The 21,370-nt window shown below is 37.9% G+C and overlaps 1 protein-coding gene across 2 annotated transcripts in view; it reads right to left on the bottom strand.

Moving 5' to 3' along the window:
- Nucleotides 1–5,920: 5,920 nt before the first annotated feature.
- The window catches only part of EVI5 (ecotropic viral integration site 5), a 64,483-nt gene continuing 49,033 nt past the window's right edge, over nt 5,921–21,370 (bottom strand). For both annotated transcript variants that reach the window (XM_010013950.1, XM_010013949.1), the window contains one exon: nt 5,921–6,226. In XM_010013950.1, the coding sequence (XP_010012252.1) occupies nt 5,921–6,226 (306 nt within the window). The remainder of the gene's footprint in view (nt 6,227–21,370) is intronic.

Raw genomic sequence — 21,370 nt, 5'->3', positions numbered from 1 at the left:
CTTAAAAGGGGAGCCCTGAGGGGAGCCCTTAAAAGGGGAGCCCTGAGGGAAGCACTGAGGGGAGCGCTGAGGTAAATCTTGAGGGAAGCCCTGAGGGAAGCCCTGAGGGGAGCACTGAGGGGAGTCTTGAAGGGAGTCCTTAAAAGGGGAACCCTTAAAAGGGGAGCCCTGAGGGGAGCCCTGAGGGAAGCCCTGGGAGGCGCACTGAGGGGATTCTTGAGGGAAGCCCTGAGAGGGAGCCCTTAAGGGGAGCCGTGAGGGGTGTCTTGAGGAGAACTCTTAAGGGGACCCCTGAGGGGAGCCCCGAGGGGAATCCTTGAGGGGAGCCCTTAAAAGGGCAGCCCTGAGGGGAGTCGTTGAGGGGGATACCTGAGAGGGACCCCTGAGAGGAGTCTTGAGGGAAGCCCTTAAAGGGAGCCCTGAGAGGGTGCCCTTAAAAGGGGAGCCCTGAGGAGAGTCCTGAAGGGAGCCTTTGCCACCCTTCACTGCTGCTCTGCCCAGAAGCGTGCCTCGGCACTAGGAGCTGCTCACAGGCTCCCTGGGGCTTTGCCAGCCCTGGCTCATGCTGCAACACATGATCTTCTCACATCTCATGGATTTCCAGCCCTTTTTATTGCCCCTCACGCATTTTATCTTGCAACCCAGAAATATCACTGGGTTGTTATCTCTGCAGAACGAGGGACTGAAAGAAGCACTGCAGCTGCTGCAGTCCACAGGTAGGGCCTGAAGGCAATTTCCACTCCTTGGCCATTGTCCCAGGGCTCTTTCCACCCCGGAGCGGGAGCTTGCTACTTCTGGTAACAGCACACTGAACATTGGTGAAGAGACTAAGCTCTTGTTCCTGACTGATGATTTAGGCTAAACCTAAAGGTTGAACCTTAAAGGTTACTATTTGTAAACTAACCTTTAAGATGCTCTTGGATATGCAGTGGTCATCATGAGACACTGCAAGAGCTGTGTGACAGTACCAAGTATTCTGTATCCCAATGTCCTGAGATGATGGAGGAATGTAATCTGTGTGAAGTCTAGGTGGTAGGGGCTGGGATGGGGTTTTAACAGAGCTTCTCTAATGCTTCCCGCAAAGCAAATGTAATATTAAAAGTTAAACATAAACATTTAGTAAGATACAGTTGAAGGCAGTGGTCATTACCCCATAATGACAAAAGAGGGGAAGAAATAAACAAAAGGGAGAGTTTAAGGTAGAGTGGGATTATGTTATAGAAATGCTTCAAACTGGAGAGCTACTCAATGTAATTTACTGCACTGTTCACAGCAGCTGCGTGATGTCACCATTAGAGCGAAGACATCAGATAAGGCACCAAAGGTGGTGGGGTGCAGATGAGATCTTCATGTTCAGAAGCGATGAGACTTCAGGAGGAAGGATCTGAAGAACAGGATTTTACAGGTTAGCTGCTTGGTACAAAGGGGAGGAGAAGCAATCCACAATCTTTCCCACACCATCACCCCAGCATCATATCGCCATCTTCTTTATATTTCTCTTTGTGGCATAAACATGTGCTGTAAATATGTGGGACATTAATCAGTGATTTTGATAGCAACTTTTTTTTTTTTTTTTTTTGTTTGCTGGGTAGAACAAAGTGACTTCTGCTGCTCTCAGAGCAGATCAGAAAAGCAGTGATCACTGTGAGCACAAACTGGAGAGGGAAAATGGTGTTGGAGGCTGGGATGAAAAGAGGGATTCCAGCTTGGGGAAGGAGCAGACTCAGAACTTACCTCCATTATGAACAGAAGAAAGCTGAATCAACGGGTTACAGAATGTAGACTACGTAAAATGGTCTTGGGAATTCTAATTCTCATATCAGGATGCTAGAAATTTCATTCACTTATGCTACAGTACACCATTCTAAGAGTATGCCACATTGCTTTTGTTTTCCATAATTGTGAAATGAGGTATTTATTTCTGGCAAGGGAGGGTGTTAAGCTGTTGTTATCTTGGATCTTAACCAGTCAGTGTCCGTGTATGCATAGGCAAGCATATATTGACATGTTTTCTCCACACTGAAGCTGGAACTTCATGCTATATAGAGGCTATGTTGAAAGTCAATTTACGGCGTGATTTTCCTTCACCATTTGGAATCTCTGGTTCTACAGGCTACTGTGTCAATGTATTTCACTGATTTTTCTTATGCCTTCAGCTACTTTGTAAAACACCACCTCCCTACCATCAGAAACCATCAGAGAACTACAAAAGATATATTGATGCAATTATACTAATAAAAGTATTTCAGTGAACAGTAATGAACTTAATTAAATCCTGAAATCTGTTAGTATTAACTTCTCTTTCAGTACACATAGTTGCTGTAGCTACTGCATAATTAAATGTAATGCTATAGTTTCCACTTAAATTGTAGTAACCTCTATTTTATAGGTGGTGGTTTTATATTATTATTATCATCATCATCATTTCTGGGACTAGCTTAATGGCTTTCCTAGGGGATTTACCTTCTGCCTTCTACCTTCTCCAGGAAATAGTTACATTATTTGGAGCCTCTACAGGTAAGAGAACTGGCAGCACATCCAGTCTAAAATCTGGATATTTTTATGCTAACATATCTTTAGGTCATTCTAGTTTCATATACAACTGTTGTATGAGCATCACTAAGCACTAGCATAGTCTCTGATATAGAACAGTGACTACAGTAAGACCCCAGAGAAACATGTAATTTCTTCTGTGTTGCAGTTCCACAAAAGGGCTGAGTACAGGTTAAGTTCAAAAATGCAAGATTTACAACGTGGTTTTGTTTAATTTATGCAACCCCCTGTGTGAATGATTCTTTTAACCACTTTCATAGCTGTTGAGCTGTGTAATAATACATACTTCTTGACTTCACAGATGTGCTTTCTCCCAACCAATCACGTTCCAAATTTTTCACAAATGTTACAAACTTCTAATATGTGAAATGAAATTACTGAAGTAAAAAGACGTCTAATCGTAAATGCTATTAGATTCTAAAATATTCACTCCCTTAGCCTGGAGAAATAGCAAAATGTAAATATTGAGGCTTCTCTACCTAGTGGAGACATTGGATTATCAGACTGGAAAGTAGAACCATTTTTACTACCAAACATAAAAGCATAATTTACATGGAAATTCTGTATATAGTAGGGCATCCTCCTTCCCTGTTTCACCTGTTCTCAGCTGCAGCACTTGTGTCTTCAAGAACCTGAAATTTGCATGTTTACATGCTTTTTTTTACCTTATGCTTTTAGCATTCACATTGAGCTCTTACAGGATCCTGTAAAAGCAAATCAAAGGGAAAGGCATTGTTTGTTAGAAGGTCATGCAAGCAAGGTCATGGTGATTAGCATGCTTTATTTATTGACATGTTAATAAATATATTATCTGTGCTGTTGATGATTTGACATTATTCTGGCGCATAGTCAAATTGTAATACATGTAAGAAAAGAGATTAGTGTCATTTTCTGGCAGAAGAGTTGCACAAAAAGCAGGATGATTCCCAGCGGCCTCCCATGGGTTGTCTTCCTAGGATACCCTGCATAACTAAGTCTTCTGAAACTGCAGCATGTCCAGTGATTCACCATCATCACTAAAAGAGATGCAGTTAGTTGGATAAGGACACTTGCTTTTCTTTCAATGTTTTTATTTATGCTGTTATTCAGTATCAGTATTAATTCTATTAGTACACTTCAAAACCACAGAAGTTCAGGAAATAACCCTTGCCAACTAATCTCATTTGCTATCGCTTGAACAGTAAGGCAGTTATTGCAAAATCGTAACACTTCACTGTTCAAACAGACAGGATTTTTATGGCTCTCCAACTGAATTTTGCTCCTGCCACTTATTACAGAACATTACCTTTAAGAGAGACTTGCAGCTGGTATTGATGACAGACAACAAGACATTTGTCACCTATCTTCCTGGGCAACAATTATCCAGGTGCAAACACAAATTACCAGATGCTCATTGGAAGGAAAAAAAGGCAACTGTTACTTGTTAGTGAACAAATGCACTCCTCAGGTGGTTTTGCATACATGAAATTTCCAACAGGCATCAGAATCAGGCAGCTAAACCACCTTGGAGACAGCTGTTTCCACAGGCTACATTGGGAACTACATATTGGTAGGATGTGGAGAAATGTTGCAGGAATACTGAAGTGTGTTAAGAGCTGCAGAAATTGGTAACTTGGAATTTGTCACCCACCTGCTTTAAGATTTAAATTAGGTTGCACTTGGGTCAGATAATATTGTGGAGAGGTCCAGAATGTGCTTCTTCCATGCAGTCTTCCCTACCACTCTTTAAACATTTGTTATCTCCTCAGGCTGATTTATTTTGAATGTGTCCTCAGAAAGAAAGTACTAACAGGACTAGCAGCTGCATTCAGCAGTATGCTTCCATGCTTTGGCAATTTTAAACAACTACACTTCTCCTCCTGGGTCGCAAGACAATCAACGTATGTGCTATCAGTACCAACTGTTTCTTAATTAATAAAACAGTTGCAAACATTGCTAGAGAAGAAGTCTTAAGGACTGTTTAATTACATAAGCTGGCAATAATAGCTGCTACTAAGAATATTCTTGACTAGAATGTGTCTGAGAGGGCCAGTGAGCGTTCATATGACAAGAGTAGAATATCCTGTTCTGCTCAAGAAGCTAGGGCCATTTCACTGGATCTCAATTTCAGGAGACTGCGAACGCAGAAGGCTCAGCTCATCTCTCAACTGCTTTGGTGAATCACAGCTATTTGGTGACAGGACCAACAGCTTATTTCTGAGACAGCTCTGCAATATAAAACTGTAAGACAACTGAACTCACGTATTCGTATTGTACTTCAGTAGAACTAACTGTAAGACATGAATAATTTTTCACCTTATTTGAACTACCACTCTAATCTAGAGCCAGCAAGTAACTACGTTGTTAACCAAGGGCTGTAGCTTAGAAGTGACTAAACAGTAAATGCTGCAACCTTGTTAAATCATGAAAAATTTATTTTCATTACATATATATGAAGGTAAAAGATTTCAGTCAATAGTGTTTTGAACAAGCATTTCTGACATGAACCTGTTAGTGTAGCTAGGCTGAAACTTAATGTAAAGTTAGTGTTTTGCCTTTATTTAGTAATTAATTTCTAGTGTGTGTATATACAGAATTCATTTCCTGTTAGAATACCAGAGACAGTAATATTGCAACATTTACATTCCTCATATAAAATGGTGTAATATACATTTCCAGCTCAGTGTAGATATATAAATATGTACAAAATAAACATTATTGTAATTAATATATTCAGACCAGGTATCATTTAGCAACATCAAAAGCAGATGCACATAGATTTAAGTGAAAATGGTGAAAAACACCTTTATGACATTAGTGACCATTATTTGCATATATAAAGTAGTACAGATAAAGGCTCCTCTTTCAAGCCTTCTGTGGGCATCCAATAACTTTAGTAAAAACAAAAGTAATTGAGAAGCTTAAGATAATTATATATATATATATAATGTGTCATGATCAGATGGTTTACTAGGGTCCATCTTGATCACAAATGGATAACCATGTAAAACATACACATTTGTTCAGAGCATAAAATATTGCACAAGAGCAATTTCTTTTGAGGAAAATAATTCCTGTTTGTGAACAGCAAAAATGGTTCTCACACATTAAAGAAATTATATATTTTCAGTTTCTAAACCAAGGAACATTCAGTAATACTGTCAGAACTGTCATCCATCAACTTCTTCCCAGTCTGTTTTATGGCAATGGTATATCATTAGCAAGATTTGGCAAAGAGAGAAGGCAGATAGACAGTACATGTATATATTTATCACAGGCCAGACCAGATCCAATGGTTACTTAACTGAAAGTATCCAACAGTTGGTTTATCTGACAATTTCACCCTTAAAAGAAATACCAGAGTCTTCAATGCTAGTCACAGTGATAATCACACAGTAGTAGAGTAAGACTCCATTCTTCTCTGCTTGGAAACCATCTTGTCTGAATTCTCAGTCTGAAGGGCACTTTCCTCAGCATCACTGTCACTGCTGTCTACAACTGTGTGATCCAAAGCCATCTGACCAGTCCTCCTATGTAGATGAAAGTTCACCCCACTCTCCTGTATGGAGTTAGTTATAAAATCTTCATCAGAAGAATGAAATGATTCATCATCTCCTGTGAAATGGTTGACAATGTGAATCCCATCAAAAGTGGGTTGGTCTGAGAAGTCTCTCTGGCCTTTTAGACATTTGATCTGTTAGAAAAAGCAGAAGTTAACAGTTAATCAGAGCTGAAGAGTCCAGTAGTGACAAAAACACCTCCAAAACCCCCAAACACCCACCTCCAAAACACCACCCCCCCCCCAAAGAAACCCAAAACAAGAAAAAAATAACCCAAAATGCATTTCCAGAAAACATCTTATTGATGTCTTACTGGATCAAATTAAATGCTAGATTCTAGAAGTAGCACATTTGAAACTCAGTTGGAATGAGAACAAAGCGATTTCTCACTTCTGGCTGCCCAAGGAGAGACCTTGAAAGAATGCCTTAAATAGTACTTGGAATTTTCCAAAATTCTCCTTCTACTCCTAAAGTATTTCAGTTCTAAAGCTTAATAACTGAGGTACCTAGAATCACTCAGGACAGATTCTTCCAGGCTATTTATTGCATCTTTAATATCCCCACAAGGGTGGCTTATAGTCAGTTTTCTAGAGTGACCTGTTTGTTTTGACATGCTACTTTTACAGTTCCATTCTTTCCCTTATCACCTAACTTCTCATTTGAAAAAAGCCCTCCCTCAATCCCAAACAGCAGGGTCCCAAGTGAATATTGCAGTTTCACAAAGCCATAAGGAAAAAAACCAAAACCGAGAAGATGCTTAGTTCTCTTCACAAAGATTTAGTGTCTTTTAATTATCTAGATCAGACTCAGTAAGATTTCAAATCAAGAAGTATGAAACTTCTCTTTGTACGGCATAAATAGATTGTAGTTCCTATTTTAAGAGAACATCAAACAAGATGAAAATGATTTTCAGACCATGACAGATACGATAACATTTTAATTCAGAGTGTGCTGCAGAGTGATAAAGTGTTACAACCATGCACTCAAGCTATTCAAAAGTAAAACCTGAAACTCTGAAATCTGGCAAGTCCCTGTTAATTCAGGGAAAATAACTGAACTCACTGAAGTAATCCTGAGGTGTGGGGTTTTTTTATTAGTTTGGTTTAGAATTTCAGTTTTGCTAGCTTTTAGTAGCAACTACATCAGGGTCAGTTTGACAGTTTAAGAGTATTAAGCTAAGAATTCCAAGGATGCAGAAAAACATAAAAAATGCATTACAACAACTTCCTAATGTCACTCTGGAAGCTTAAAAAGGAAGATGAACCAAGTGCTATTTTGTAAGTGACTTTTCACAGTGAGAAAGACCTGGAAAACAGAAAGAAGAAAAAGCCTGAAGAGCTTCTTCACACAAACCTATTTGTAGTTTTAGAAGTCTGAAGCAATATTCATTTTAATAAAAGTGCATGTATGTCCTTGCTATTGACACCAACAGAAGATTTTACCTGTCCATTCAGGGAAGAAAGAATCTCTGTACTTACCAAGGGCTTGTGCAAAAGATGAGAATAAAAAGGAGTTGAAAAAAGATCAAAAGTCATCATCATATTAGAAGCCATCAAATCAGATATTAGCAGCATATAAAAGCTCCAGCTTTTAATCTATATCAAAACATTCCTGTTAGGAATATGGGTACATGCTGTTAATCTAAACCTTGGTGGTAACTACATGTACTAAAGGTTAGTTTTCTGCATTTTCTTCACATACTCATAGGCTGCAGTTGTTTCATGACAACCTTGCTGTGTAAGGGCAAGCAACACAAAAAAGTTCCACACTTACACAGCATAATATATGATGTAAGCAAAATCAGCTTATACCAAATATTAGATATTGGACAGTAACATGTATGTGGAATAAATTTTTACTAGCTTACACACCAAGATACAGAAAGCCTGATACAGAGATTCTTGTACTAGTTAGAAATACTACCCCTCAAAATATCCTGCAATATGATCAGATTAGCTGCTGCATGAAGTTTCCAAAACAGCTATCAATTTTAGTCACTAAGGAAAGAAACCACAGAAAAACAAAACAAAACCCAACAATTTCTCTCCACCCTCACCACAGAAAAAAGTCCCACCGTACAAGCAATTACAAATTTCAATTAGAGTAAGAAATTACACACTTTTAGGTATGCATAGTTAAGCCACTGCTTCACCTGCAATTATAAAGCTGATAGTCAATGTTAGTTGTTTTGAACTTTCAGAAAGCCAAGCCAATGACCTCAACTGTTTTCCTGAAGTCTTCAACACATGATACCTTTAGATGAATGTATTTGGGTAACATAACAAAATCATGGCTTCATGGTTTTAGGCAGTAGCCTTTCCAAACACCAAATGAGAGTCTGTGGAAAATGATGGTGAAACAATCATGAATAGACAGAGTCTTTGCCAATTCCTAAAGTGAGTCTGGGAAAACAGTGTGTTGCTATCTTTTGTTATTCTAATGAAAGGATGCACAGTCTGTGACCTTCCAGAAACACTTCTTTTGACCTGCAGCTTTACACTTGACTGCCATTTTTCTCCAGTACTCTTCAGATGCAGGAAGAAACATCAGTGAACTGTAGAGAATATATCTGACAAGTCTATTGACGGCCATATAATTTCATTAACTTCTGTCACAGCTTAAAAAACATTCATCTGAGCCAGGAGCACAGACAAACACTGTAGCATAGAATTTGTCTGTATCATGGGGATGGACAGGCTAGAGAGCAACTGCTGAAGAGGACACAGGGGTCTTGACACACAAGGCTAAATACGAATCAGCAGTGACCCTGAGCAGGGATGAAAACCAACAGCATACTAGGCTATATTGACAAGGGCATAGCCATCATGGGAACCAGTTCTTATGTGGCATCTGTGCTATTCTGCACTTGTTACCTCACTCCTTCCTCAGCACAAGATATTCATTAGTAGATTCAGTGGGGAGGCAACAAGACAATTACGGGACAGGAACTTACACCTTGAGATAACCAAGAATTAGTTCTTTACTGAATTGTATGGTGGGAGAAGAGACATTAATCATAATGCAAAACACAAGGTTGTGTTTGAATATGAAAGGAAAATAGTTGCTACAAGGCTAGTTAGGAATTAGAACAGGTTGTTTAGAGACTGTAGACTCTCCATCCTCAGTGGGTTTCAACACCCAACTGACAAAGCCCTAATCCCTGCTTTGAGTTCAGTATTGATTCTGTTTTGAGCAGGCAGTTAGTCTAAAGGCCTCCCAGGATCCCTTCCAACCTGAAAGACAGACTACAGTTCAGTGAGATGTGTGAAAAGCATGGGCAGTGGGATGCATGTTACTGTTCTTATGAGTAGCCATTTTGAGTTTGAGAAATTGAAATTCAGGAGCATTTCTGAAGGAGCCTGATAATCTGCAGTTCTGTAACTGCCAAAATTACTGCACTTCTTAAAAATGTAAATGCTGTCATGTGAATCCAAATGTCTTTACACTAAATGCCAGTACACTGATTTATCACAAAACCTAGTCTTCAAAAGAATGTTATTTTTACTTTACAATTAGAAATTTGTCACTTTACTCTTGAAAATATTTAAGTTCTTCAATTGGAGGTAGAATCTGATTTGCACCTTAATTTTTGTTTTTAAACACTAACATCGATTTAAATAACTAATCTTCAAGAAATTAAAACTACCCAACAGAATAGACTGGGTACAGCTGTGCACTATTTTCAGTTTTGTGTAGTTTCAGTGTTGAAGATACTTCAGGGGCACATCAATCTAATATTTGTTTGGGAGCATTTCTGAAGAAGCTTGATGATCTGCAATTTCTGTTGCAGAAGAAAGGCTTCGTAAGGCTTCTCAAAGCATTTGGAACTACTTCTAGCCAGCATGTGCTCCAACGCAATCAGGTACCAGTGGATCTAATTCCAGCTTAAGGGTCTAAAAATAAAGGTTTCTTAAAATGAAAATTCTGTACTCGCACATACCTCTGCAGCCTAGCAAGTGAGATTCTGCATTTCTAATAGGAAAAGCAGAATCTTTTTTCAAGATGGGAACACAGGTGTTCTACTGGCTCAGTGCAACGGTCCATCCACTTAGTGTTCTGTCTCCAACAGTGACAACAGGACTTCATGTTGTTTTATTTTTAAAGGAAAGCATGTGAATATGATCAGTTTTTGCAATCCATTCCCTTCATATTGCTAAGCGCCCCTCATTTGTCCAGAAACTGTTGTAGCAGATACGAGAATGCATTTCTTCCTAGGTGCTTCAGCATCCATTTATAGACCAGCTGTCTGGTCTATATTGATTTCATTTTTTATTTGCTGTCTACCTCTACAGCTTTCTGTGACAGTAAGTTCCAGAAATTCCTTTATTTGTTTTAAACTAATCTCCCCGTTTCAGGAATTGTCCTCAAACTCTAGTAGTGCAGGAACCACTGGTGAAAAGCAGTTCTGCAGTCACGATCCTTTAATTTATGTCATAATGCCTCCTTCAGCCTTCTCTCTAAAACAGATGAGTCCTAAAGCCTTTTTAGTGTCATGAGCAGGCAGTGCTCAAGATGACTGATCATTTTAGTTGCCCTTTAGCTTCTCTACAGAGTTTTTTTCACTCTCTACATCCATCTTGAGGTGTAAAGACCAAGGTTTTGTAGTGGCACTATAAACCCTTTTATTTTGTTTCTAAGATACTTCCTATTTGAAGTCCAACATTGTCTTGTCTGCTTTAGCTGCTGCTGCATGCTAAGCCAATATGTCAGAGGACTCTTCAGCAACAACTCTCAAAAATATCTTTCCTGATCTGTAACTGCCAATTCTGTGTTTGCAATTGTGTAGGTACGGCTTAGATTTTGCCACTTCACACTGAGGTTCATCTGTCATCTTTTTAAGAGAGACTTCTTGAGATTCTTGCTGTCAGTGTTCTATTTGAACATGGAAAAAGAGCTTAGTAGGAAGTAAAGCATTATGCCAAGATCTTGTTATTCATGTAGCAAAGGATATCAAGATAATGCAAAATCTGACTAAGGACTTGGGAGTATGAGGGGGGCATACATAGACCCAATCCAAACACAGCTTTCCCCTCTCCCCAAACCCTAGTTCTATGGTATCCTTATCATCCCACCTGCAGGAAAAAGAACAGCCCTTTTTCTTGCAGCAATGTTGAGCAGAGTATGGACTTACACCCCAGGGTCTAACACTTCTGTTCTCTTTCGTACAAAGAGCCAATATTGGTTAAAGCCTTCTCAGTTTTGGGTTTGTCCCTCCTTCATGTGAAGGGAACTAGACCTCTGCCACCCCACCAAGTGACATTCAAATGAACCTTGTCTGGTTTTACTGCTTTGGTTTTGCAAGAATTGCAAATCCGATCACATCTGTAAAAAAACCAAGGTCTAGTAAACCCACATGTTTTGCTTTTAATTCTCAAATCCAGGTTGTATTGTCCAGATGACTGCAGCTTCAACCCAGTTTTCACTACAGCATATTCATGTGATCTTTAAAAGGATAAGATTATTTGACCAAAATGTATGTTATAATTATGACTTCAAAAGCCACCTGAGTCAAGAACAGAATCTTGATAACATTTGCATTTATGTACCTTCTTGTATCTAAAGAATTCAGCATATTAAAGACAAACTGTCTGTCCCACTGGTCAGCATATGAAAAGATTTTAACTGTACATACTCTTAAAAAGTAACAGTGTACTTTCACAAATTCAGAAGAGCTGAAAAAAGGCTAACAGTCAGATCCTTGAACCTCAGAATAAACTTTCTTACCTGATGCTGACTGCCTCATCAAGCCAGGCATGAAGGAAAAACAGCAAAGAGAAATTCAGAAGTTTTAGTACAATTCACAAGTTCTTCCATCTTAACTCATACAACAGTTTTTGAAGCATGCAAGCCAGTTGCCAGCAAGTCATATTTCTAAGCCCCTTTATTTTTTTTACTAGAGAACATGGGTCAAATTTTCAAGTGAGACTTTGTTAAAGAGACTTCTACTGAAGCTCTGGGAGACATTTTTATGTTGTAAGCTGTGATTTATTTATTTTTAAGGCGAGGAGTTCAGTGGTGCAAAGAAGTCCAACTGTTTGCTCCCTTTAAAAGGCTTGACTGACTAATTCTTGAAGTTTACTCAATTCTGAAGTAGTAAACAAGCGCTTTAACAAACTTGCCAATAAATATTCAGTTTACTCACAGCAGGATAAGCAAGCAATACACAAGTGAGATCAAAACATGTTTCAAATATGAACAATGCCTTGAGTGAATGAAATTGATTTTGGCAGAAGGCAGGATGTTAAATTTTTATTTAAAGAATAAAGATAGCAAAGAATAGAATTCTTAGTGCTTCTACGTACAGCAAGAGGAATCTAAAAGAAAAAAAATCAGAGTTCCCTCTGTCTTCACCTTAGTAACAGTAGGAAGTCTTAGTAAGATTTCCTGCTTAAAGCCCAAACACCATTCAAAAGAAAACTAGAATGTTGCTGAAAGTATGATCTAACCATGTTTAGCTGAAGAGAAACAAGTTAAAAGCATTTTCAAATACCTGTCCTGTAATTCAGAAAAAACACCGTGAACTTGGCAACATGAAAAGAGAGATTAAGAAATCAAAATCTAATTACAAGCCAGTTAAAAATATCAGTTATGATCTATAAAATTATAATCATATATAACATGAATAAAGCCAGTTTAATTGAAGTTATTAAAAACTCTACAGCACATAATGGGATCCCTTATCATACTTGACAGTTGACTGCTACTTACTGCTGACCCTCTGCGTTGTGATGAGATCACTCTAGCTTAAGGCATGTATTAATACAACATCACTTCTTTAAAATTAAGCTCTCAGTAACTTCTTTTGCAAAAATGCTTATCTCAGAAAAAGCAGTTGCAGCATCACAGACTGAATTAATGGAAAATACATTGTCATCTGGGAGACAAGTATCAGGCCAGGCAAATATGTCCAGTAAGTCACATATTATCAAATGTTACATCCAGAAGCATTTCTGCACATGCACACAAAAAGAATGAACACTGTTAAGGTTGCAGGCCTTTTCATGCTATTTTTACCACTTAGACATCTTAAGCTTTCTGAAGCCCATTTTTAAATACACAATTGTACTTCCACAGTGAGCCACATTCATACCGAAACCATCGCAACATGAACACTGCACAAATGGAGACATCATGAAATGAATAGTTGCAGAAACTAGTACTAGCAATCGATCATCTAAACCAATTCTTAGCAAGTTTAATGGCTCTACAGCTACAATGCAAATGGGGTTTCTGAAGTTCCCCGACAGAAATCAGCTTCTGTATATGAAAGGGACTGCTACAAATGCATTGTGACAGAACTGTACCAGAGCATTTTAACAAAAGCCATTGCTTACTGATCTTTGAAAAGTCTGAGGTTCAAAAAAAAAAAAAAAACAAAACCCCTAAGTATGGTTTCATATATCCTGCATCAAAGTTTAATGTAAAAACCAATGTTAAAGATATTCTTAATTTTCCTCAAGCACGAGAGATTTTACCCAAGCATGTGGATCATATGCAAAGGACAGAGGATAGCCTTGAGAGCTTCCTGATGACTCGTATAGCTCTCAAGATTATGTGTAAAGTAAGTCAGCAACACATATTGCATATAATATGACAACATTCTTCATTTAGAAACAGTGAAGCATTCTCTAGCAAATTTAACAAGAAGTTTGAAAAAGGTCTGTTAAGTTAGAAATGTGTTATCATTGTAACTGAATTAAGACAGAGCTCAAAGTTGCGACTTTTATTTCAGTGTCAGTGAATTTCCTGTTTCACTTCAGTGAACATTAAGGTTGTTTTTTTTTTTTTAATAAAGCCATAGCTATAAACGCAGACATAATTAGGATTATTAACTTGCAAATAACAGCAATGAGCAACACCAGACATGGGTAATTCTTGGAACTGACGATATTTAGTGCATGGTGTCCCTGCTCATAGCAAGGGGGGTTGGAACTAGATGATCTTAAGGTCCTTTCCAACCCTAACTATTCTATGATTCAAGAAGCCCAAACCAACCAGACCAAACAGACACTGAATCCAGCAACTCTCATTTACCCTGCTTGCTCCTGTTACCTGATCGCTGTTACTCCTCCCGAGGAAGAGGCCCTAACGCCATGGACTCACTGTTTGAAAGATAACAGCTGAGAGGAACGGTATGGGCTTCCCTTCCCTGAAAAGCTGCAGAGATGGCCACCCCCATATCTCTTACCAATACCATCTGGATTCTCCAGTGCCGTATCCACCTCTAGAGATTTAAAAGCTGAATTAGAATACATTTTGTAGACCTCAAAAGATCTGTAAGGAATACGTAAAAAACAAAAAACATAAAGGGGGGGGAGGAAATCACAATGAACATCTTTTCCTCTCATTGTGAGGCAGATATGGAAAAGATCTGCAACAACCAGAGATATCCTTAGTAGAGAAATTCAGAAAATAGGTTACATGTAATTTATTGATTTCACAGTGTTGTCTTTTTTTTTCTTTTTAATTTAAATTATTAAAACTCTTCCAGAACAACTTTGAATCTTCTCACATTTCCTAAAGAAGTCAGTTTAAGATCTAATTTTGTAATTGATACAGTAGACAATTATATTCTCAAATAGGGAGTAATACCATGCTGCTCTCTTTACTGCTCCTTTTCCCAAGATTTAATGTCATGTCAAAATTCAGAAAATCCCAGCAAATTAGCTAGATTTTGTTGAAATAAAGTTGTTCAAAACATTCCAGTGGGTTGTCAAAGCTGGGGACATAAGGAATAAAGTGAACACATTTAAAAATGCATTCAAAAACCTCTGGAAAAATATTTCAGGGAAGTTTTACTACAATACTAATGAGGTCAAAACCACTTTTTCCCCTTGTAGTTCACTTAAACTACAAATATTCAAGCTAGCCTGAAGTGTTCGGGGTGGGGGATTGACATAAATATGGGGTTTAGTAGATTGGAGTTACCATTATGTAACTTTATGATTTGTCTTTGCTTTTGCCTTTCCCCCACCCCCAAAAGTGATGTTCGTAAGGCAGTACTCAAGATTCTAATCAGAGTCTTATTTAACAAATTAGACTAGTTAAGCAAAACAAAGCAAACAAATTGCTCTATAAAAAAAACATCCAGTGCATTAGATACTGTGACTTCAGAAAGCAGGAAATGTCTTGATCGTGCTTACAAATAACACGCAGCGAGAGCATCTCAAAAGCTGTTTGCAAAATTGCTTCCTTTGGTTAGTAGTTAATAAATCACTATTACACGTTTCATTTATCATGAAGGCTTATTTATTTTAAGACATAGTTTTGTCTTTGATATCCTTTAAATGTGGAAATTAATTTCCTTATCTAAAAATTTTCACTCAGCAGAAGTTTCAGTCTGATAAACAAAATGCTGATTTTTAGGGAGTCTGGCAATGACCTTTGAAATGAAGTTGTTAGCCAATCCCTGTAGGATCCCTACAGGAAGAGCCAAGCTGCACTCCTACGTGTCTGTACTTCTTGATCTGCACTATCTCAAAACAGTACAACTTTCTGGAGTTCATAAATTGAATTCAACCTAAATATAGTTGCAGTCTGATCTATCCACTTGTTACAGCGATTGCAGTAAACCACCTTGAAACAGAACCCCACATTTATGTCAGCAGGCAACAAAAGAACCTGATTAGAAGTCAGAGCAGGTATTAAACTCCAGGCTTGATAGGCCTTTTGTGGGCCCAAACAAGAACAGCAGTGTATGACAATACCATATACCTGAACAGACCTAGACTGCTTTTTTTGGTTGTACCAACATGGTTGCTGTACTTAAAAGATAAAAGCCCCCAGGAGTCTCTGGACTGAGATTTTTAAACTTCTTTTGTCACCTGTATTAGGACTGAAAGCAAGAGTCATGAGGTACTACAACATTAGATGAATCTGCCCCATGCATCATTAACTCTTTGGAATCCAAGCTCATGTATGTGATCAACTACTGTTTAAGGGAATAATTACCTTTGTTTTTGAAACTTGTACTTCTAAAAGAATGACCCAGAAGAACACACGGGTATACAACCCAAAATATTTATCCCAAATGACCTTTGCTGACCATATCACTAGACAGAGTTCAAACCATTGCAGCATGTGTCATAAGTGAAAAGCAAAGAGCTGCAAGAAATTTCCAAGACTGAGTCATCTCAGGCTTCTGGGTTTTATAATAGCACTTAAATATTTGGTCTCTGTTTTTAATTGACAGCTTCTGTAAGTCATATTCAGTCTCACAGCTTATAAAATGCTTTGCAAAATCCCTATGGATATCAGGAATTTTAAGTAAAATCTAGGAAATAGTTTTAATGCATTAAAAGAAAGCCCATCTCCTGTTGTCCTGCTATTTATTTCATATTGCCCTGGATGTACTCTTACAGTTTCTGACTTAAGTTTCTATAAAAAGTGTTTTTTCAACATTATCAGTTAAAAAGCACTTGAACCAAAAGGAAACATGATGTTAAATGTATGTCGTGTATCAGTTTTACCATAGACGAGTCTGCTGTATTGTAAACGTGACAAAGATTAACACTAGCAACAAGTGTTCAGGCCAGAAGGTTTCCAGTGAATCAGAACAGGAAACCAATAAAGCGATCAATGGGAGGTCATGACTTTTTGATCACTGCACTATAAGGTTGAAGAATCTGGTTTTGATCTAGTGCTGTGTAATCAAATTAAACTTTGAAGTTCTGTATCAAATATGCAATTGAAACAGCAACAGTGCTAAGGAAGTACCCAACTTTTAAGCTATTTTCAAAAGAAATCAGTCTTTGGTAAGCCAGATTTTATCTATTGAGGGAATTTTTCTAAGATCTGACAAGTTTGTTGCTGTGAGATTGTATGCAATTCCAAAAAAAGTTCTAAGCTGACTTTGCCCTGGGAAGTTCCTATAAATAGCTGCTTGGTAAATGGAAGGAAAGTTCCCAGAAACTCTTCCTAGAAAAAGTTCTAATGAAAGTGTTTATTTGGAGTGAGGACATGGCAACAAAAATATGTTAAAACAGCAGCATGATCACACTGAATATAATGCAATTATTATAGTCAAGGAACTACCTAAATCAAAAAGCTCCTTCTCCCTAGAGCATGCATCTACAAATACAAAAGGTTACTGAAACCTCAAGCACTAACTAGAACACACTGGCTGATACAGAGACTGAAAAATGTACCCATTATAGGCAACAGTTACAGGAAATGATCATTTTGCACTTGTACTCTGTCTTTTTAAAGTAGGAGTTAAACTCAGCATTTTTAAATGGACTAAGTAACATTTAGTTTTGCCTCTGATTGCAGAAATTACTTCCAGCAGTGCTGGCTGCCATTCTGAGAGTGATAAAAGGACTTCAGGAGAGGTTTCCACCATGTTTCCACTGTTTGCCCCATTTATATTCAGATAAATTTAGAGAGACATATTACAAGTTAATACATTGCATTCCTCTCCTAAGCTCGTTTCCTACATAGATGGCACCTGTGTATGGTTGCTAACACAATTTCTCTCCCACCACCAAGGAAAAACTACTCAGATAAATTCAAACCAGTAGAACCTCAATTCCTCCACTCTTCAATCCCAAAAACTTGATTTCTACATAGAAATATAAGAGAGACCCTGACATATCTCTACTACAGCAGACAGGTCACACAGCTTCCAAGAGTCCAGAGAAGAGTATTATTGCTATGGTAATGAAATAACTTTATCTACAATCACTTCACTTGCTTTGGCAATCCAGACAAACTCTAAACAGGGATTTATAGTTAAGCACAGCTATATTAATCTCTAATGCTGCAATCAAAAACTAGATATATCTAGGGCTTTGACACAGTAGGATAGAGTCAGGAAAAAAGGGGGAAATGTTTGTAAAGAGAACAATCACCAATTTTCATGTGTTTTATCACAGAATCTAATCTGTTAGTGGTGGCAGTGAAACAGTTAATCTTTATACTGAAAACTTTTGCCCTCATCGATGTGAACAAAGTCATACCTATTCGGTTTGAGGGTTGACTGCATCACTGTCCTGGTTACACTGTTCACATTTAGAGGTTTCCTTCACTCTCATGAGAGATGGAAGATATTTTGTTGATGGTGGTGTTAGTGGGGGAAGGGAGAGAAATCGACTTTATCTGATAGAAACATGGAGTTTGTAACCAAAGATCTGTGGAACGGAGTACTATCCTTATGGAATCCATCCTACCTTTTTGGGCAAGTGTAACACATCTGTGTTCATGACACTATGAACTCCCATTCAAAATTAATTGAGTTAAACAACTGATGTTCATAAAATATACTATGCAATAACACTTCTGCCTGCACTGATAGCTTAGTTAAACCAGACAGTTTCCAAAGCTAGCTGTTTTATTAAGAGCAGGGTAAATAAACTGAAGAAAGTTACTGGAGAATTAAGTCTCCCAATCTGTTCAGTCTTACATGTCTGTAGCAACCTTGGTATCATCAAGCCAGTATAACATCTCTGACTCTCAAGGACAAGCAGAGTTAAAGGAATAAAGCAGTTCACTTTCTAAATCATATAGTATATATTTAACTATCCCATGTAGACAAAGCTGCTAAATGAGATTGGGTGTTTGCAAACCACATGACCTCACGAACGCTATCTTATCATATCACAGGTTCCTCAGACTGACCACAACCACTTAAATCAGACTCTGGCAGCACAGAGGCTCTGTAACTTTGACACATGCTGTAAAGCAACTACATTTTTAGCTGCCCAGCAGCCTTGCAAGAACTTTACTTGTGGGGAGGGAAAATCTCATGGTCTCTTGTCCAACTGTGCTTGCAAGATACGGTAAAAGAAAAGCGCATGATTTATTGTGCTATAAACTTCCACCACAAGTTGAAATGCTTACTTTGTAAATCTGAGGGCTAACATATTTCCTTTCAGGGACAACATTTCTTATCAAGTAGGAAAACATTTATAGAGAGCCACATATTTTGAAAGCATTTGTCTAGTAAAACAAACTATTAGGTCTTAATGGGATTCTAGACGCTATAGAGAAAAGTGCTTTGCAAGAGTTAATACAGTACCTTTAACAAACATCACAATTCTAGTGAGAACTGTGAAGTGAAAACCACGTAAAAATTGACTGAAATAAATCCCCCAAAGCATAGCTGGTTTTATGAAACCAAGCAAGAAAACTACACTTGCCAAGAGACAAATATACATCTGCCTGTACTACATGAAAAGCAAATAGTACACTCCTGCCAGAATAAAGGGGGGAAAATAAGTTAGCAAAAGACTGAATGGAAGAGCATTATGTCCAATCATAAATTTTGCCAAATGAGTACTAGGACTTTTTGGACTTGCTATTCTCTCCTTAGTTCTGATGAAAGAAGTATTACCTATTTCTGTTTCCAAGATATCTAAATGCTGATAAACCCGATCTTCTCCCATCCTCATTTGTCCATGTGATCTGATCTACTGCTATCACCCTATAAATACATCTTCAGAGGAAAACTTTTAAAAAAATTCTAGTAGGTTGAACTTTAACTAAAATTCAGCGTTTCCAGTTAATCCTTTTGTCTCCATCATGCAGAGCTCCATACAAATCATTTGTAGCTTTAAGGAACTTAAAGATGTGCCCACAATGCAGTCATGACTGCAACACAGCATAGGCACATCCAAAACAAGTAGCTCACCACCAGCAGTCCAAGTCCAGCAGGGTGAAGCTTTAAGTTATTTACCCTGCTTCTGAATGTAGTCTAGTGGTGCTTCAGTAAGAGAACGTTTGATTTGGTAAGCAATGAATCTGACTCAAGGGAAGAGGAAGGGAATGATGCTTCCCACTGCTATCCCATCATCAAGCCCAGATACTATTATTGCAAGAGAAACCAGGAGCTAGGAATGCTGCTAGAAGTGGCAAACCTATCTTCTGCTACTCCAGTGGGCCACAAGCAGCATCATAATTTTGTGCTCATCTACAGCTAATGCAGGACTCATCATTTAGCTGTTTGTAAAGACATTCTCTCATGTCCTCAGAGAACAACCTCGACCAAACTGTGCTGGGAACCAGAACCACACACTATTCCATACTGATTTCAGATTACTAGCAATTTAAAAAACCAAGGAGGAAATAATTTGGCAGCTTTTAAACACAGCTTAAATACCATAAACTCGTATGGTAGGTAAGACCAAAGAACAGTTAAGATGATTTAAACCTTCCTCCTGTACTATATGTACAATGTAGTACACTGCATTGGATTCTATTTAGGTGTTATATTATGTGGCCTCTATAGGTGTTTTTTTTCTTCCTTCCTACTGATGGCTACACTTTACTTTCCCTTCTCCATTTAGTTTCAGCAGTGAAAGCCTAGAAAGCTAACCCAAGTTACAAAACTCAGCCATATTACCAATTACTCCTCTGGTCATAACTTACGCATTATTTATCCTCAAAGTAATTACTTAAAGTGTCTTGAATTTTATTTACACAAGCAAAATCTTTTAAAAGCATAGTATTTAATCTCCAACTTTTATATCTCTTTTCATTAAGCCAATCTTAAAATGTTAGCTCACCAGGAGCAAGATCAGACCATGAGATAACACCTGTATCAGAATCTTACTGACTGCATTAGGTACTTAAAACATAGCATCAGATCCATTCCTAGATAAACTACATGTATGTGGGAATAGAAGAGTAGTAGACTAGTGGTCACTGCTTCTTTAAAAAGCCATCAAGTTTTCAGACAGTGAAAGTGGGAAAGACTTCAAGAAATCCCCCCCTTTTCTGCACTGTCAATATGCAAGAATAATCACCAGTCTTTTAATTAAAAGTTCTATTATAAAGCCTTTTAAAAGCCTCAGAAAATTATTTCTGTGGTATAATAAAGCTCTAGTCATCTGTCTTTATCTTTCCAACAGTAATGCTGAGATTCTGTTAACACGGACAGTTTGCAGAAGGTTTTCTGAGTGCTATAACAGTGTGCAATGCCAACATCAGGATTGTGTTTTGTTCAAATACCAAACACACATGCATAAGATTTGCACATTAGAAAACAATCTCATCCTTGCTTCCCCTCGAAATATTTCAAGCAATTATTTAAGAGTATATCTCATTACAGAGGAACAGCTAGGAGAAAACTAGTGCTGTAATTTGTCTCTGCCAGGACTATAAAGAATATGTTGTCAAAGAAAAAAAAAAGAAAAAAAAAAACAAAAAACCCAACCCAAAACCAACCCAAACCAAAAAGCATCATGAAGCTCTGAGTATTCTTCAACCGCTTCTAAGATTAAATCCCCCCCCCAACTACCAGATCCCCCTCAAGGATTGGAAAATGCTAAAAATGGATTTTA

This window comes from Nestor notabilis, unplaced genomic scaffold (genome assembly GCF_000696875.1).
Source record: "Nestor notabilis isolate BGI_N333 unplaced genomic scaffold, ASM69687v1 scaffold22454, whole genome shotgun sequence".
Taxonomy (NCBI): Eukaryota; Metazoa; Chordata; class Aves; order Psittaciformes; family Psittacidae; genus Nestor; species Nestor notabilis.
Note: the sequence above shows the minus strand (reverse complement) of the source record. Positions and strands in the feature narration are given on the sequence as shown.